Raw genomic sequence first — 16,925 nt, forward strand, 5'->3', positions numbered from 1 at the left:
AATTACTAACATTTAGTTGATAATTATTTTTTATTTTGCATTTTATTGATTTCTATACTACTTTGTTTAAAATAACATCTTGTAATAACTGTATTAATTGAAAGTAATTGTTCTTTTCTTTTTAAATATTATGTAATTTAATTTTAAGCGGCTTCACACACAGATAAGCTTCCTAAAGTTTAATAGTGTGTTATTATATTGTAAGCTATAACTAAATTGTATTTTAAATAAATATTATAAAAAAAATATTAGAACTCAATGGAGTTCTTCAATTTCATTTATTTATTCAATGAACAAAATTATCTTAAAATATATAATAATAGAGACATACTCGCCAAACCTCTAAGGTTTATGTGCGAGCGGTAAGTTCGCATTAAAATAATTGTTTCAATTAATTAAGACTTAATATAACATATAGTAGTAATATTAAAAATATACATCATAGGTATTCCTGGTTATTAGCTTCTAGATAGTAATTTTTTAGCTTTACTTTGAAATTTTTCTTTTGCAGATATATATCTATTAGATCATTAGGTAATGTATTTAATATCCTAGGTAATACAATTAAATGTTGTTAACGTTTTGCCTGGAAGCCTTTACGAACCAAACAATGGACAATCTTGAATTTATTTAACTCACATTCAAAATTTTCCACTCAAATTCAACCAGGAGAAAGTACCCCTACATTACCCTTTAAATTCCGATGAGTCAACGAACCTGTGTTAAATACTCAAAGCCGTACCTCAGGTGTAAAGTGTTAATCATTTTGTCGTAATTAGATGTTATAGTTCAAATCATAAAACGGATATTTTTGGTTATAAAACGAACTTCTAAAAATAACTTTGTAATAACAATTTGTAACCTTCAATATTGAAATATAGTAGATTTTACGACGAGCGCACAAAACGAACCATTTTTATCCGAGACTTTTAGCATAACTGATAGTAATGTCGAGGATAAAATGGTTTTGTGGATGAGTTATAAGCTATGCTTTTCATTTCGATTGCGAGGAAGTAAAATAGTAGTATAACATGGACATTTTTAACAATTTTAGCAAATTTGACGAATTTAATAACCGCACGAAAAAACAGGACCTGTTTCCCGCCGCTTTTTTTTAATCTTACGACATTGATATTAGGCTTGGGCTCCAGACCTATACAGCCTACTACTAAATTAATTTTGTGATATAATATATATTTTTTTAATTAATTAAATAACCTACTTACCGTATTTTAATCTTAATTTATCTTTCTGTCGTAAAAAAACACATGAGGCAAATAAATTAAAGTAAATATTATAAATTAACAAATTCTATCTCTGAACTTTTTATTGTGTTTGGCTGTATGGCTCATTTTTTTTGCCTTAAAATAGATACATTTATGAGTAGATACGTTTATCCACTTGTGCACAAAAATCGATTTTTTGCAGCCTATATCGTTCACAAATAAGCAATTTCAGAGCATGAGAAGTGAAAAAGTACTTAGACAAATAATAATATATTCCTGCAATACCTATACCTAGGCTATTTTGTGTGTGCCTTTTCTTGTTTTACACTTAGGGAAGAGAGAATATTATTTTAACTATATTTCCTATGAAACATGAAAATTATGATAACTTTGAAAAAGCAAAATATTTTTTTATTCTTTATCTTGTTATTATGGATATAATTATGTAGGCGGTCAATCATTACATAAGCAATTATTTGGTCAGTTCCCTGTTGTTATAATGATAATTATATTAAAGTAATGTCACAGCAGAACTGTTACACTCTACTTTTTCTAACTGTTTGTGTGGAGTATAATACAAAATTTCATATATATTTTATTTTTCTCTTATGATTTATCGCGTGTTTTTTACTACACCGTGAACTGTCAGGCGTAATGCCATTTTATCAGTAACGAGTGTGCTGGTTTGCCAACTGTTTCCAAAACACTATCAAAGTGGGTGTAAATACTATGTAATGAGAAGTAAAAATTTAATTATATGAAACGTGCAGTGATTTGACATAAGTTTGTAATTACAGTACAGCGAAGGGAAAGAAGTATAATCCGGCTAAGTTTGAACAGTTGCTTACTGCGAACTTAGTGGATTTCGGCTATCTCCGTTTTTTACAAGATTATAACGGCCATCTTTGGCCATTATAATCTTGTCAATCTATGACTGCACGTTTCATACAATGTGCATCGCCTTTTTCATAGAGAGTTTCGCTAAGCTGAACACTATAATATATCTGAATTTAGAGAGAGTAAATAAAGAGTACAGATTAATGAAAAATATTATCATTTCTTTAAATTTTAAAAAAATAATTTTATTCCAGCTACTTGACCCATTGTTATTATATTTTGACATGGTTAATTGTGGCTGAGTTCAGAAAAGCACTTAAGTTTTACGGCTTTAGCTAGGTAGCAACCAGAATATTTATTATGCAAGAAGTATACGCTAGTATTTATGATTCTGTAATGACAAGGGCAAACTGTTTATATTTGAAACAATTATTTTAGCGTAAATAATTGGTGTTATTATAGTTTTTAATGTACACTTAGAACTTAGATCAAATAGAGAGAGTACATTTTAATTATAACGCTTTAATCTGCCGTGGCGTTGCAAGTGAAGGGAGTCGCGCATGTTTGATGAGAATAGGGTTGACGATTTCTATGCTGTATCAAGAAAAAGACCAGCTTACTTTATAAATTTCACTAAGAAAAGTAGTTTTTAATTATAACTGCTGTGTATGACTGTTGTTAATATTACTAATAAAATTTCTTTGTTTATGCGAGTGTTACACAAATAAAACACTTTTATATTAATACGTGTGTAATTAAGTAACTGTGTTTTTACATAAGATTGTGCGTTAAAGTAACATTTTTATTATTATTTTATAGCTATCCCGACGTTTCGCGACCTTTCCCGAGCCCCCTAACCCTTCTAAAACGTGCTCTGGATTTTAGTGTTTAATTTAAATTAAATAAAGTTTAGATAAATGAAGTGTATTTGTCTGTAATTTATATGCCTGAAATAAATGACTTATTATTACTCCTTTTTAATACGCTTTTATTAGCTTCATACGTATGTTAGTATGTATTTGAATGTTTGAACATGGTTTTGACCCCCTTGAAAACGTCGGATTAACTCGAAATTTGGCATACTTATTAAGGACCGATGACAATTAAATAAAACAAAAAAAATAGTTTAAAAAATACGCTCTTATAGAAAATCCAGTAAGAAAAAATGATTTTATTGTAAAGTAAAAGCGTGGGGTGCTTGTCAGGATATTATCAAAGTTCTACTAATATCTGTTCATAAAATATTTATAACTATTGATACCATTTAAATCATTTTTTCTTACACCATTTTTAATTCAAATTTATTAAGATTTATTTTCTATTTTTTAGTGGGATTTTCTATAAAAGCGTATTTTTTTTAGTTTTTTTTAAAGTACGGTTGGCAACCCTATTGTGAACTCTGGCTTATAGATAAACATATTATTGTTTTGCTATTTAGTTAGAAATATTCAACTAAATTGCGTCGTATGCTAAGTGACGTAAGTAGGTAATGTTGATATCTACAATACGATGAAATATTTATATAAACAAATAGTTCTATGTTATCTGATACGACATGAATGTTTTTTATTTTAACTCAAGTACTGCGGTTATATTACAAACTGAAAACTAACCAACATGTGCAAGATATTGCGTAAGATAAATAGTTGTAAACGGATTGTTTGCATTCATAGCTGAATGAGTACTAACTGAATGACGTCAGTGTGCAGTGGAAATGGGAATAAATAAAGTTCGTCCTTTTCGTTCGGTCGTGTGGAAGTTAATTATTTATAAAATTATTTATTATTAGGTCGTGGGTTCGAGTCCCGAATCGTTCATAAAATTTTGTTGTTTTTCAAATTTTATTTGTGTATTAATCCTAGAAGTGAGGGTTATCACTTTAAAAACATAACAAATTGTTTAGATTTACAAGAGCGACATCTCAAGTCAATTTACTAATATGCAAATATTGGGGTTGAGCAGGTTATCAACTGTAAAATAGATCCTGTAGATGAAGCCACAACCTGAGAGTTGAACAAAGCATACAGGATTTTGTAACGATACGACACTCGAACGGTTAGCTCAGTTGGTTAGAGCACCGGCACGGAACGCCGGAGGTCGTGGGTTCGAGTCCCGCATCGTTCATAAAATTTTGTTGTTTTTCAAATTCTATTTGTTGAAAATTATTTATATTAATTATAATAAATAGTACATTACGATGCAAGTGCGCAAAGTAGGTGACCTACGAGCGCACGAGTATCGTATACTATTTTTCCTATTAAATTGCGCAGTTCGACCACTATAGTTATTTTCAAACATAAACGCACGCTCACCACATTCCCGGACGCTCAGCTGCAGTCCCGCACGCTCTTGTCAACGTTTGGGAAAGTGGTACTTTGCGAACGCAAATGCATGCGCAAAATCGAACTTTCAATAACAGGAAAAATAATTAAAAAACTGTTTAAGGTAGTGTACCCCACATGATACGGTTAACTCAATTCAAAATTTGAACCGCCGTTCTTCCACCATTGCTTAAAGACTGTTTTTATGATTTAATAACAATTAATGTTAATCTTGTCAGACTATTCCCTACACTTGTGTAAGTATAAGACGGTATTACCTGCCCAATTTCATAGTTCTTCTCTGCATCTTTTTATCAAGTAAACTTAGAAGTTTGATTTTTTCACAGCTTCAAGAAACTGAAGACTTGAGTATATCGTTTTAATTTCACACGGACAGACAGACGGACGGACAATAAAATGGTTCTATAACCCTAAAAACAACATAAAGAGTACGTTAGCAATGGATTTTCGTACAACTTATTTGCCCCCATATGTAGAACGAAATAAACCATTTTGATCAAGTTGTCCCATCAGTACGAAGGCTCTTTCCGAGAAGGTGAGGTATATAAAGTCTTGCCATAAGTACTGAAACAAAAAGAAAAAAAAATGTATTGCAAATAACATCCATAACGTCCTTTCCATGGTAAAATTGTTCACTGACAGATAGCATCTCCCGAGATAAAATCTTTTGCTTTCGGACAGGATTTCTTCGAATTCTTTCCCTTACTGCTTTGTCCACCTTTTTCGTACGAACACTACGTGGACGGCCAGATCTTTTTCTGTCACAAACAGAGGTCTCATTGTACCTATTAATAGCACGGTACACAAACATTTTACTAATATGAAGCGTATGGAGAGTTTGAAAAATTGTATTTGGCTATATACCTACTTTGTGTAATGCAATCACAGTGATTCGGTTCTCTTTATCATCCCACTTCATTTTAATATCGCAAAATATTGTACAATGTATTGGCGCCAAAACGAGAAAACTCAATGAACAATCACATAAAAATGACAGATTCCAAATTCAAATGTAATATTATGTTTATGTTTAATTGTAACAAGTATTTATGGCCAGAATAAGTATATGTATAGCTAGCCGTGACACTGAACCACAAAGAAATTACTAGACGCTAGACGGTTTTATTGCGTGCATGGCGTACGAGAAGGCATTGTGATAAATCAGAAGTCATTGTTCAAATTCATTGTCATTGCAATTGACACCGACCATTTAAATTATACTACACTAGGTGACCCGGCAAACGTTGTTTTGCCATATAAATTATTTTAAGTGGTCCACCCTTTTTTATCCGACTTACTCAACAAATCCGACTACTACGAAAAAGTCTATTCATTCTTCGGGTTAATAAGTTTATATAAATATAAATACAAATTCGAATATTGTTATTCAAAGTAGGATTTAATATCATTTATTGAATGTCAAAGACTAATACAAATACATAAATACTCAAAAAATTGCAGTTTTCTATTGGTAACAAAATTTTCAATGAATTATAAACGCTATAGTTTGAAGGGATGGATAGGTAAGGAATGCAAAAGTTATAGGAAGCTGCTGCAATATACTCCTATAAACTATGTTAATAAAAATAAAAACGAAGTAATCCCTTATAATTAACTATTCAACACAATATGTTCAGAAAAGTTAAGTGTTCATTTGTCTATTCATCTTTTGCTTGCTAGTCGGTAAGAGATGGTGCTAGTTAAGTTTTCATTTGTATATAAAAAGGCATAAAAGGCATTTATTTTCTCAAAATTGATTCCTTTAGAATTCTTTTTGATGTGATTTCTTATACTACTAGATACTACTACCGCTTCGGAAACAAATGGCGCTCTGAGAGAGAAGAAGCGGCGCAAGAAACTCCCAGCATTTTTTTTTTTGCGCTATATATATCTTTTGCTTGCTAGTCGTTAAGAGATGGCGCTAGTTGTATTCATTATTAACAATCACACTTCTTTTATATTTTGTATAATTCACACGATAGTTTTATAAATTATAGCCTATTTGTTATTCTGGTGTGTAAGCTATATTATTGTACAGTTTCATCAAAATCTATTCAGTAATATTTGCGTTAAAGAAGTTCAAACATACATCCAGATATACAAACTTTCACATTTATAATATTAGTAGGATTTAACTAGTTTAGCTTTTAAATCACTATATCAACGCGGATAGTTTTATCTTACCTATACTAATATGATCTTCGAAAAATATACACAAGTGAGGTGAAGGCTCTCAGCTTCTGCAACTTATAAAATTCAACGTTCCTGCCAGTCTCTACGTCTACTTATTCCAATTTTCTCTTTGCGTCCTGCTTTGTAAAGCGTTCAAACATAGCTAAAACATTATTTTCATTGTGTGTAACATCGCTTAAAACTTCTTTATTTATTCCACTTATTCCAAATTTCTCTTTGCGTCTATGTCCTGTTTTGTAAAGCGTTCAAACATAACTAAAACATTTTTTTCATTGTGTGTAATACTTATCTCTTAAAACTTTTTTATTTATTCCAAATTTCTCTTTGCGTCTATGTCCTGTTTTGTAATTCGTTCAAACATAACTAAAATGTTTTTTTCATTGTGTGTAGTTAGTATCTCTTAAAACTTCTTTATTTATTCCACTTATTCCAAATTTCTCTTTGCGTCGATGTCCTGTTTTGTAAAGCGTTCAAACATTGCCTAAACATTTTTTTGTGTAATATCTTTTAAAACCAAATATTTTTATTCAAAATTGAATTCAAAATCAATTATTGAACGTCAAAAACTACCATTAACATTAACTACCCATTCAAAATAGACTGCCTCAGAACTGAGAAGAACGGGCGCAAGAAACTCTTAAAACTTCTTTATTTATTTCTCTTACTTATTACAAATTTCTCTTTGCATATATGTTCCTTTTGAACCATTGTTCGGCTACATCCATAAAAATTATGTAACTTGTGATGTCTATATATAGGTATACTTTTTGAGCAAATGTATTTCAAAAATATTTGATTGTTGAATTCTATAATCGAACCATTGTTAATTACGCACGCACGTTGAAAAAGGAATAAAATCTGGTCATATTAATGTATGCGTGAACAGTGGCGTGCATTGGTTTCCTACCAAAGTAGGCACTGTAGATCTAAATAGTTGTAGTTGCGATTTAATCGGACAGCGCTAGGTTTTGAGATCAAAATATTGAAGTTGTTTGTATATAGGTTCCAGACCGTTTGGTTTAATACTTTAGTTTGTGCCATGCTAGGTACAAGTAGGTAACTAATATAGTTAGAAATTTAGATATTGCACGCATAACGCGAAGAGGTTGACGTTACCTCGCCAGGCAAAGGTTTTTACTAGCTGCCTTATTCATAATAAAACGCTTATCGAAGGTATAAAGCTATATTAGTTAAAACGACTTAAGCCTATCGTACGTTCGATAAAACTCCTTATTCATATTCGTTTGATAAATCTCCCATAACTAATACGTCTATATAGTATGGAAGGTTGCCATTTCGTGCATAAAACATGATTTTAACTAATTTAATGAGGAACTGTTAATGGAAACAGACTTTTCAATATCAATAGTTTGTCAGTTATCAAAAGTCGATGTCTAAATGATTTCAAACTTCAAAAATCAAAGTTTTGAAGTCTGTCGGTTGTCAATCTATGACGGATATCCAACAACTTTGAGCAGGAAGCTATTTAAAAAACACAATAAATAACGAACAGCTGATCGATGTCAGCCATGTTTTTTAGCGTTCGAGTGCTTAAAATAGATTTATAGAAGGGTTCTAGCTACTATAAGTCACGTCAGCTTTATCGAAGAGATAATGGGCGTTTTAGCTCTAATATGCGATTATGAATACCATTTTTTAACAAGCGTATATTAGCGATGTTTTAAATCTCCGCTAAGTCATTATGAATAAGACGGTAGGTATTTAGTGTAATGTAAAACTTACTGGGTGGGTGTTCAATAGAAGTTTGATTATAGATACGAAACTAAGTGAACTTTATACTAGTGGTATAACATATTAATTTAGGTTCTTATTAAGGTAGGCATTGCCCAATTGCCTATATGGAATGCACGCTTCTGTGCGTGACCTCATTAGGCATATTATAACACTTGAATGTTAAAGTTTCTGTCCGGACCTAACGTCAAGATATCTGGAATTGCGGAAGGTGTGGTCGGATTTTTAATTTTCCTCAGGTGATTCGTTTGCTGCCACTAATATAATAAAAACTATTATGGATGTAATGAGGAGGAATTATTATTACTATTAGGAAGAAGCAGTTATAGTAGTTTTTTTTGGGGTTTTTAAAGAATCCTGAGTGGCACTGCATTATTATGGACAGGGCGTATCAATTACCATCAGCTGAACGTACTGCTCGTCTTGTCCCTTATTTTCACTAAAAAAACTTTTATCTATCACAGTAGGACTTGTAACAATCAGGCCCACAACAGGGTTTGATCCTACCCGCGAGGAAGGTCAATTTAGAATACAGAAGCGTACATATTATATTGCGTAGAACTGACCTAGCTACATTGTTCGCCACTTGTCAACTTTATCTTTGTCAAGTGTTTCTTAAAATCCATGGTTCTTGCTGAAATCACAATCACAGTTATCTGAGCTGCGAAATGATATGGAGTATCACTGATAATATAACACAGATCTGTTAGTTAAAGAATACGTCTTTTAACGTTTTAACTATTGCGAATCTTTTTTATGAAAAGTATACGAATTCTTTATCAATTTTATCGTGTAGTAGGATTGTCGGCCTATTTTGTATCTAGTTGTGACGCTTTCTGCAATTTATTCATATTTGGTTGTTTTTTTAACTGTTATTTGCAAGTGTTAAGTATATTTTATTTCGAAACGATTTAAAAAACATTAACAAAAAAGCAACCGACTTTAAATACACTATTCCAAAACAATGGATATACTGCATACAGTAAAAATAAAAAAAATCGGTGTCCTTCCGCCGCGACCCGCTCTCGCCTCCTCACGACTCAAGCACATCTCACCTATAAGTATTGTATATATATATATATATCACCTATCATAAATAACACCGACTCCAAAAATTACAATAATTGTAACTAGAATTACATTAATTAATTGGATTGTATTGTATAAAAATACACAAATATTTTTATACTTTTTAGTGCATATTATATCTATTGTTTTGGAGTAGTGTATTTGTAGTCGATTGTTTTTTTTATTTTATGATTTTTAGTGAATTTGGAGTACTTACAATTTGTCTGAATATATGTAGATATACTAAATTTTTCAATGCAGCAATGAACGTAAGCGCTTTGCAATTTGATTACAGACAGAAATTCTCCCACAGATCGCACCCTTACTGTAAGTCGTTAAGGAGTCCCATTGATCATCATATTCAACGACGACAATTACTTGACCATAACTAAGTTATGGTAGATGACTTAAATATCCTAATAGTATAAAAAAGATTCGGCCGAGTATCGTTAATTTGCTGCTAAGAATTGAAGAGTAACGACTTTCTCATCGATGCCGTAATCGCGCGTAATTAAGTTATTCGTAAATTTATCATCCACAGACGTATAGCAAATATAAGACATGGTTTTCTCATAGATGCCATTGTCAGATCTGTACCAAATTACAATGGGACCACACGGGAAGCACCAGCTTTCAAATAAAAAAAGGATTATCAAAATCGGTTCACTGTCGAAAGTTCTGAGGTAAGGTAAATTGGGAACCACCTCTTTTTTTGAAGTCGGTTTAAAAGAGAGACTCTATTGTTTTCATTTCTGACTGTGTCCTTTCATGTGTCCCATTCTGACAAGCGGGTCCTGGACTTGTCAATAATTGTACCAGCTTTGAAATAAAAAAGAAACATCAAAATCGGTTCACCCAGTCGAAAGTTTTGTGGTAACAAACATAAAAAAAAAACATACCGACGAATTGAGAACCGACTTCAAATCTTCAATCTTTCTTCAGGTTTAAAGAAAAAATTTGAAAATCATTATTTTCTTTTTTATTTTATGCTTCAAAATTTATCCCATGTTCATTAGAGTGGGCATCTATTCGGCTTATGAACGGTTCGTATAATAAGGGAATAGTTATAACTTACATCATCTACGTACACACGTAGGTACTTCAATTATTTCTCGCGTCACATTTTTCTGTCACACAACTTACCAGAAGTTTTCGTAATTTCTATTACTACGATAAGCCTCTCTGAAACACTTTCTATTTCGTTTCCAAAACAACCATCGGCAGAGCTTTTATTCATTTACGGCCGTTTTCAATAACCCATCTATCCTTAGTTTAACTTACTAGATGTAGACAAATCTATCGCTTTACGCTTACTTACATTTCAATAACCTATCGACATAAAGCATTGGACTATAGCTATATTGGACATAACTATAGATAGATAAGATCTTGTCATTAAACGGTGACAGCAATGTATCTGTTACTAGAGATACGTTATGATCCTATAGTTCAAAATAAAGTAGCTTTCAGTTCCGTCTTCTTGTTTATTTATTTCAGTAGGAAGCCCAATTTATATATAACTAGCTGACCTGGCAAACGTTGTTTTGCCATATAAATTGTATTGATGTTTTCCTTGCTAGTTGATAAGAGATGTCGCTAGTTGTATTCATTAGTAACAATCACACTTCTTTTATATTTTGTATAATTCACACTATAGTTTTATAAATTATAGCCTATTTGTTATTCTGGTATGTAAGCTATATTATTGTAAAGTTTCATCAAAATCTATTCAGTAGATTTTGCGTTAAAGAAGTTCAAACATACATCCAGACATACAAACTTTCACATTTATAATATTAGTAGGATGTGTTGCCTCATGGTAAATTTACACTTTAAATACTTATATTATCTAACATCGTATGCCCCGTTTACGGGCTAACTCGACATGCAATTAATAAAATTACAAGTACTTAATTACAATATTTAAATAAGACAATTTCCTTGTTTACATACTATCTAAATTACTTTATAAAGTACCTCAACAACAATATCAAAACTTTAAAAACTTATAAGAAAATACTTAGAGGAATAATATTATGTATGTAATTAATTGATTTTTTAATTTTGCGCTTGAAAATTGATGCAGAATTCCAAATTTATGTGAAAATCTTCTATTTTAAATATATTGTTATAGGTCATTACGATTCTGTTAATAGGAGCGGTCCTACCGAGGTTACTCTTCGTAATTCTTGGCCTGAAAGTAAAAAGGCCCTATTCTGTCTGTATAACCGCTAACTCCTAAATTAAGTAACGGATTCGTGATGCGGTTTTCACCATCTGTTTGATTAATTTTTACTAATAAAGGTTTTATTTAAATAGAAAAAAATTATATTTGAATTCAACCGAAATAAATAAATTTACATGACTTATTTATTGTAATAGAGAATTCCTATTTGTAACGGTTGACTTACTGTTACCATTTCCTTTATAAAAAATTTAATTAGAAATTGCAATAACTACTTGCGAAACTATTAACACTGTTATTTTTTATTAATCCTTATCAACTAAATACGATAACATTGTTGGGCATTATTTTTCGATTATAATTGTAATTTTTGTATCATTCTCATGTATACCAGTGGGAAGTTCCTTTGCACAGGAAGCCGGCTAGATTATGGATACTGCAGCGGCGCCTATTTCTGCCGTGAAGTAGTAATTGTAAACATTACTGTGTCTCGGTCTGAAGGGCGCCGTAGCTAGTGAAATTACTGGGCAAATGAGACTTAACATGTTACGTATCATGGTGACGAGCGCAATTGTAGGGCCGTTCAGAATTTTTGGGGTTTTTAAAGAATCTTGAGCGGCACTGCATTGTAAAGGGCAGGGCGTATCAATTAGCATCTGCTGAACGTCCTGCTCGACTTGTCCCTTATTTTCATAAAAAAAAAAAATGAAAGGTATTAATGTACATTTGTATTTGCTTGCGAAATGTTTCCTTTTTATACATACGCATGTATATAACACAGTGTTACTGTAACTGTCTATGTAGTGGTCAGTGCGTGAAATGTTAACAAGGATGTGATTATAAAGCTTTTATCGTGAAACCAATTTGGTTCATATCCCGAGAAATACCAATTTGCTATTTCTTTATTAGGAAGTTCGTCATCTTACATGTTCAGGTCATTTATGTATCATTTAGTTCATGTAGACTGTACCTGTATAATATTTTTGTAAATATTAAACGGATGGCCGCTTTTTAAATATATTTTCAGATTTTTGAGTAGTTTTAATATTAATTATTGTTTATGAGGATGTGTGACAAGACTTCTTCTATCGAGTTCTCTCTTGAGAAGGTCGCGGAATGGAATCCAATTTAACCTCCAGAAGACTTAAGTTTGCGCGTTTACCATAAAAAATACCCCTTTTGTCGTACCACCGCTCTTCGACAACACTTCGCTTAAAGCCTCGCCTAGTATATATGAGTATATGGTTCACGAAATCGTGTATCGAGTATTGCTGTACCCTCTGGTCTGGCACACCTCAGTATCAGCTCGACTGTTTTGACAGCTCGAATCGTCGGGGACCTAGTTCTCTGTGAACGACGTCGTTTCATTGTGCGTCTTCTGCCGCATTTATTACGGGGAGTGTTTCGAAGAGCTGTTTCACCTGATTCCTGCCAACGAATTCCACATTTGCACGACACGCCACAAATAAGAATATCATCCCCACCATCTGGATGTGTGGTGGTCCTCCACAGTGCGGTTTTCAAGGAGCTTTCTTCTACGTACTACAAAGCTGTGGAAGGAGTTTTTACACCTTCCTTAAAGGCTAGCAACACTCCTGTCATAGTAGATAAAGTTCCTGATAGGCTACTTGCTACGTACCTATCGAATAAAGACATCATTTGCGTTTCATTATGTATAGATAATGTCATCTAGCAGGTAAGGGCCATTTAAATTATAGTAGACCAGTGCTGAAGCCTTTTAAATCGATAAAAAGTGAAAGAGAATAATAGTAGAATAGTAAAAAACTTGTTCAACTTAGCTTCATCTACACTCTATAGGATCTACATTCCTATAGTTGATAACCTGCTCAACCCCAATATTTGCATATTAGGACATTGACTTGAGATGTCGTGACTTGAGAAACAATACATACAAGATTTATCAACGATACGTCACTCGAACGGTTTGCTCAGTGACAGAGCGCTCGCGCGGAACGCGGTTGCGGGTTCGAGTCCTGCATCGTTCATAAATTTAATTTGTGTAATAAACCTTTATCTGAAGGGTGGTTGATTGTACTAATGACAACAAAGTTTACAAAAACTCTGATAAGTCAGCTGTGATAGCACGAGGAGCATCCCGCATCTCAAATAAACTAAAGCGTCCAATCCCAACCATCCCCTAACGAATTATCTCTCTATTTATCAGGGCACTGCTTACCAGCGCATTATCTGGTATATCATTTCAATTTGTGAAGAATTGTTTTTGTAGTTATAGTTCTTTTGGAACTTTATGAAAAAATTATGAGAGTGAAATTTTAAGATGCGCGCGCATCACTGTATCAAAGGTCAATCACAGGGTTAAGTTGGTTCCTAAAATTTTCTGCCGATTGCGAAATTCATTATTATTTTTTTGGTTTCTTCGTCCATTATTAGCAAGCAAAGGAGTCAAGCCCGTACAGCCGTATTTGTTATTTAATTATTAATTGGCATAGCCATCTTTGCAAGATTTTTACAAAATTGTAGAAGTAGCACGAGGAATTAATAATTCTAAGGATTTTTGCTTTAGGCCAAATAAGTAAACTTCTTGCGTGCATACATAAGTGCACACACACTTTTAAACTATACCTTGTTTCTAGCATTGTTTTTACGATGTGGGTGCCATCTAAAATAACGCATGCAACCAACTTAATATAATAACCCCCTTATTCATAATGGTCCGCTAACTTTAAACAGCCGCTAAGGAGTGTTTTTTCTCATTCTGACTCAATAGAAGAAGACAGAGTGAGAATTTAAGTTAGCAGACTTAGTTAGTTAAGGAATAAGGGGTTAAGTCGTAGCTTTTACTAATTTCCAACGACTCGACAACTGGAAAATTAAATTAGTTTGTCTTAAGCCTTATTCAAACATACACTTCGGCGGACGAAAGCCAGCAAAAAAACTTGTTCTTTTCGTTCGTTAGATTTAAATAGCCGTTCGATATATTATAGACACACATTTATAATTTATAGAAATAAAATCAAACAAAACGGAAACATTTGTTTTTAAAGAAAAACAAGTAAATGTCATCGTTAAATGTGCTTTAAACGTACTATCCCATAACTTTGACTATTCTTACTAAGGAAATAATACACTAAGCCAAGCAGGCAAGTTTAGTCAAAAGATGGTCTATTTCACCAAGACTCTAAAAAGCTATCTCTCATTCGTCTTCTGTAATAAAATAATATTTATTTTACTGTTTCCTATAGATGACCCATTTCATAAATTATGTCGTCCAAATAAAGATTAAAGAAACAAATGAAGTCATAATATGGTGGAATAAGTTATGGCGACGTTTCTATCATTAGAAAAAAATAGTAATGTTTTATTAACAACATTTAACTTATTTAATATATTTTGTCGGTACGTCATGATACTTCGTATAGATACTGCGCATCTATTCGTAGTTTGATTTTATGAACTCCCTTTTGAATTAACCCGCCTTGTTTCCAAATCAGTTCGCAAAATATACCAAATGAATGCATGACGAATTCAGAATAACTGAAAAATTCCGAAACTAGTATGTCCCTTCCAATATGAAGGGGTTTCCAATATGGAATACCATAAAACATAAATTGCAAATTCATTGGAATAATGTTGAATGCAATGTTTGAATGTAATTTTACGGCTGGCATAATAGGTGCTCTATTTCGCATAAGGTGTGGTTGTGATCATTATGTTTTTTTTTAATTGTATTTAATTGTGTAACATTTTTGTTTCAGCTCTGGTGGGTTCTCTCACGATGGGAACCACCTTTCTGCTGTCACCGCTATCCGGAGTCCTCACGAGCGTCATGGGTTTACGACTAACAGCAACTTTAGGGGGGACGATAGCTACTACAAGCCTTGTTATATCTTCGTTTCTCACGAGTCATGTAGATGTTCTATTATTTACGTATAGCATATTGTATGGCTTAGGGGCGTCCCTCGCATACACACCGTCACTCGCGATTCTTGGACACTATTTTCAAAAATATTTAGGTCTCGTCAATGGCGTAGTTGCTATTGGCAGTTCTGTATTCACTGTGATCATGCCGCCTATGATGACATATGTCATACAAAACTACGGCCTACCATGGCTTTTTAGGATTCTAGCTGTGTTAACTTTCGGTATAGCCTTATGTGGCTTGTTATTCAAACCCGTCTCAGTTGTTGTAATAGAAAAGCCATTGACAAAAGAAACTGCATGTTCAACTCTCCTAAAGGCCGTAGTAAATGTGCAAATTTGGAGAAACCGCAAGTATAGATTATGGGCTATTTCAATGCCGATTGCCTTATTTGGATACTTTGTACCCTACGTACACATACAGAAATTTATTCTACAGCAATTCCCAAACGCTCAAGTTAATTTACCATTGCAGTGTATCGCTGCAGCGTCTGGTGTTGGAAGACTCGTATTTGGATACATGTCTGATAGGGAAGGTGTTGACAGGATAATGTTACAGCAGTTGTCGTTCTATGTAATAGGAATCCTGACAATACTTTTGCCTTTTGTCAAATCTTTCGTCTTATTGATTTTTGTTACGCTAGGAATGGGGTTATTTGATGGCGCGTTCATAGCGCTGATCGGGCCCGTAGCTTTCCAATTTTGCGGTAGCACGTACGCAGCACAAGCGATAGGATGTATGTTAGGCCTAGCCGCAGTTCCACTGTCAATAGGACCGACTATAGGTGGATATCTTTTTAGCATCAACCAATCGTATACTTTACCATTCGTGCTAGCTGGAGTTTCGCCAATAATAGGAGCTACGCTGATGTTTTTACTCCGACTAAGAAGCAGCAGTAAATCTCTAGAGATGAATGGAAATATCTCACGGAACTCTATTCATGTTGGTAAGTGTATCTTTAATTTACATTTATGTTTAAAACGCTGTTTGATTTACCTTAGGAAATAAATTTATCTATTGCGTCATGTGTTTTAAAATGTATACATTTGAAACGTTATGCTATGCGTTTTGCTGAAATTGAGAATGCAGAACTGACGTAATTTAAAATTGATTCTATACATTTATTGCTTTTTCCGGTTACTTAAATTTTTTCCATATTAATTGTTATTAGTTATACATATTGTACCTTGTCATCGGCTGAGGAGCTTTTATCTTTTATTTATGGAAAAGGAAGACAAACGAGCCGCGTACGGGTTACCAGATAGTGATCACCGTCGCCCACATTCTCTTGCAACACCAGAGGATTCACAGGAGCGTTGCTGACCTGTAGGGAAGGTGTACGCGCTTTTTTTGAAGTTACGGTAAGGTGAATATGAAAACTAAACAAACAACAAATCTATAGCACTTCTAGTGTACATTCT

General features: G+C 33.1%; 1 protein-coding gene across 1 annotated transcript in view; it reads left to right on the forward strand.

Moving 5' to 3' along the window:
- LOC126972225 (monocarboxylate transporter 10) overlaps positions 1 to 16,925 on the forward strand; it is a 36,888-nt gene that overhangs the window by 7,651 nt on the left and 12,312 nt on the right. The window contains exon 2 of the mRNA XM_050818868.1: positions 15,341 to 16,450. Coding sequence (XP_050674825.1) covers positions 15,341 to 16,450 — 1,110 coding nt within the window. The remainder of the gene's footprint in view (positions 1 to 15,340; positions 16,451 to 16,925) is intronic.

This window comes from Leptidea sinapis, chromosome 25 (genome assembly GCF_905404315.1).
Source record: "Leptidea sinapis chromosome 25, ilLepSina1.1, whole genome shotgun sequence".
Lineage (NCBI taxonomy): Eukaryota > Metazoa > Arthropoda > Insecta > Lepidoptera > Pieridae > Leptidea > Leptidea sinapis.